At 52.2% G+C, this 2640-nt stretch overlaps 1 protein-coding gene across 5 annotated transcripts in view; it reads left to right on the top strand.

Annotated features, from left to right (window-relative positions):
* Window positions 1–65: 65 nt before the first annotated feature.
* Window positions 66–2640, top strand: part of ADAMTS19 (ADAM metallopeptidase with thrombospondin type 1 motif 19) — a 271308-nt gene continuing 268733 nt past the window's right edge. For all 5 annotated transcript variants that reach the window (XM_025214090.1, XM_025214093.1, XM_025214092.1 and 2 more), the window contains exons 1-2: window positions 66–570; window positions 1660–2270. In XM_025214090.1, the coding sequence (XP_025069875.1) occupies window positions 486–570; window positions 1660–2270 (696 nt within the window). In that variant the 5' untranslated portion in view covers window positions 66–485. The remainder of the gene's footprint in view (window positions 571–1659; window positions 2271–2640) is intronic.

Consider the following 2640-nt stretch of genomic DNA (forward strand, 5'->3'; position numbering starts at 1 on the left):
GCTGCCCCGGCTGCTGCGCCTGGACTGTTACACGCGCTCTGGGCGCACAGATACTATAGCTTCCTCCCTCCTCCCTCCCTCCCACTCTGCGCTCTCCAGGCAGCCTCTGCTCCTGCTTCTGCTGCTCCCTCTCTCCCCTCTAGGACACGGCATTTGCTCTGCCCATTCCTCGGAGGTGGTTTTGCTCCGCGGGGCTCCGGCCCCCCTGTAAAGCAGACTCCTCCTGCCACCCGGCAGGGAGCTGCTCCAAACTTTCCTGCCGCTCCGCTCCCCTCCCCTCCCCGCCTCCCACAACCTCGGACCCACACCCCGGGAAGAGGCAGCTGAGCCACACGCCGCCCTCCAAAGACCTTGTGCAATTCAGTGCACCAGCCATTTAGGACTGGGAACAGCAGCAGCAGCTCATTAAGAACCAGGACCGGAGCCACACAGCCCTGCCAAGTCGCCTGCTCCCCCTCCGCGTGGGTTTTGGGCCAGTGAAGTGGATGGAGAAGAAAACCGGGATGCGACTGAGTCACGTTTGCTGCATTTTTTATCAGCTGTGTTTCCTGTCAAGTGGAATCATTTCAGGTAAATTTATCTTTCTCTCATGTCTGCATTTCCCCTCATTACAAGGGTGGGCGGGGAGGGAAATCAGTGGTCCAGCATATCCTTGGTGCTTTCTCTCCTCTGCTCACACTAGCCTTACTATGCTGCTAGCCCCTACATCTGCTCACAGATGGATCAAGCAGGTATAAAATAGACAAGGAGTGATTCTCAGCTGTGCAGTGCTTCTTGTATTACATCCCGTTCCTTCTGTGTTTATGCCTGTATCCTGTATTTTCCTATTTCTGAATGACATAGCCGTGTTGTGTGGCTGTCCACTAGTTGTGAATAACCATCTCTTTATGATTTGTATGTACATTACCCACTTGTGGACCCACCTCCAGCTTGACTAGAAATGTCCGTAAAGTACTTTGGGAAACATATGACAGCTTCTACATTATACACACACATACTTTGCATGAATATGCTCTGAATGTGATCTTGATAGAGGTTTTGTTTTGGTGTGTGTGCACATGCGCACGTGTGGTTCAGGGACATGTGTGTTTAGCAGCATTGTAATAATATGTATGCTATGATAGCACAGGCGGTCTTAAAAAGGGCTGATGGCAACACCATTTTCATGAATTTTGTCCATTTTTTTTCACTGCAATGTCAACCAGTTTTTATGACCAGCTCCCGAATGAAATGTCTTTGAAAAAGTTTTGTCATGTTTTTGCGTAAATGTTTTTTTTTTTGTTTTGCTCGGAGCACGGTGTTTAATAGGAGGTATTTACTAAAGAAACAAGTATGATGACAGATAGGGATATACACAAAGCTAGAAACTGAGCTGCATGGAAGCTGTGTCTCCAGTGCTTACCAAGAACGGCACCCTGTCTGGGATTCCTCAACAGCACATAGAAAAACCTAGTGACTGACTACATGTCACACCGTATAGGGAGGGGAATGGAAATTTGGTATGTTTTGTATGATGGGTTTGGCAGTGGGGAGCACTGGCTGTCAATGCCACCAAGTCTGACCAATGCCACCAAGTGGTGGCCTATACTGTGATTTTTGTGAGGTTGTGTAGATGTGCCCTTGCCTATATTGTTTAATCACAGCCTGGCCTTCCCACAGGTCTGCATGCTTCAGGAGACTCTGAGGAATGGGAGATTGTCTTCCCAGCACTGTGGAGCAGGGGCCAGCAGGAACCGGCTGGAGGCAGTGGTGGAGGAGGCAGCTGCAGTACTGATCCCAACTGTGGGAATAAAAGCAGCACGAGCAATGCTCCCACCACCACTAGTCCAGTAGCAGGCAGCTCCCGTGAGGTCCGTTCAGTCTCCTCTTCAGTAGACAGACAGCCACAGCCAGCTGGAGAGGCAGCGGAGGAGGAGGACACAGAAGATGAGTATGAGTCTCAGGAGTTCTATCACTGGTCTCCACTTCCTCAAGGATCTGGTGCTATTTCTCAGCTACCCCCACCACCTTCCCCACCTCCACCTCCTCCTTCAGAGGATGGGGATGAGGTGTTGCTGAGAATCCCAGCCTTTGCCCGGGAGTTCTACCTGCTGCTCAAGAGGGACAGCCGCTTCCTGGCCCCTGGCTTTGCAGTAGAGGAGCGTCTCAGGGGTGAGGGGAAAAGTCCTCCAGGTGCTGCGCAATCTCAGCCTGAGAGAGCCTGTTACTACAGTGGTGCTGTGCTTCACTACCCTGGTTCCTTTGCATCTTTCAGTACTTGTGGTGGATTGGTAAGGCGGACGCTCCCTTCAAGCAGAATCTCTCTCTCCTCCTTTCTAGTCTCATGATCATCTGGTCCTTCTTCCCAGTCTCATCCCATTTCCTACAACCTTTTCTTACCTAACCCTTCCCTCCCAGTTCCTGCCTTCCAAGCCTCTCATGCTACACTCATTCCTAATACAGGCATCCCGCATCCTACGCGGGGGTTACATTCTGAAGGCCGCGTGTAAGGCGAAAATCACGCATAGTGAAATCGCATATTACCGTGCCAGCAGTGACTACCTCTGCCTCCAAAACTTCCTGCCGCCACTGCGGAGCCGTGCTTAGAGCTGTGCGGCCGGCGGCGGGGGCGCAGCGCCGGGGGGGGGGGGGGGGGGGCGG

This window comes from Alligator sinensis, unplaced genomic scaffold (assembly GCF_000455745.1).
Source record: "Alligator sinensis unplaced genomic scaffold, ASM45574v1 scaffold1001_1, whole genome shotgun sequence".
Lineage (NCBI taxonomy): Eukaryota > Metazoa > Chordata > Crocodylia > Alligatoridae > Alligator > Alligator sinensis.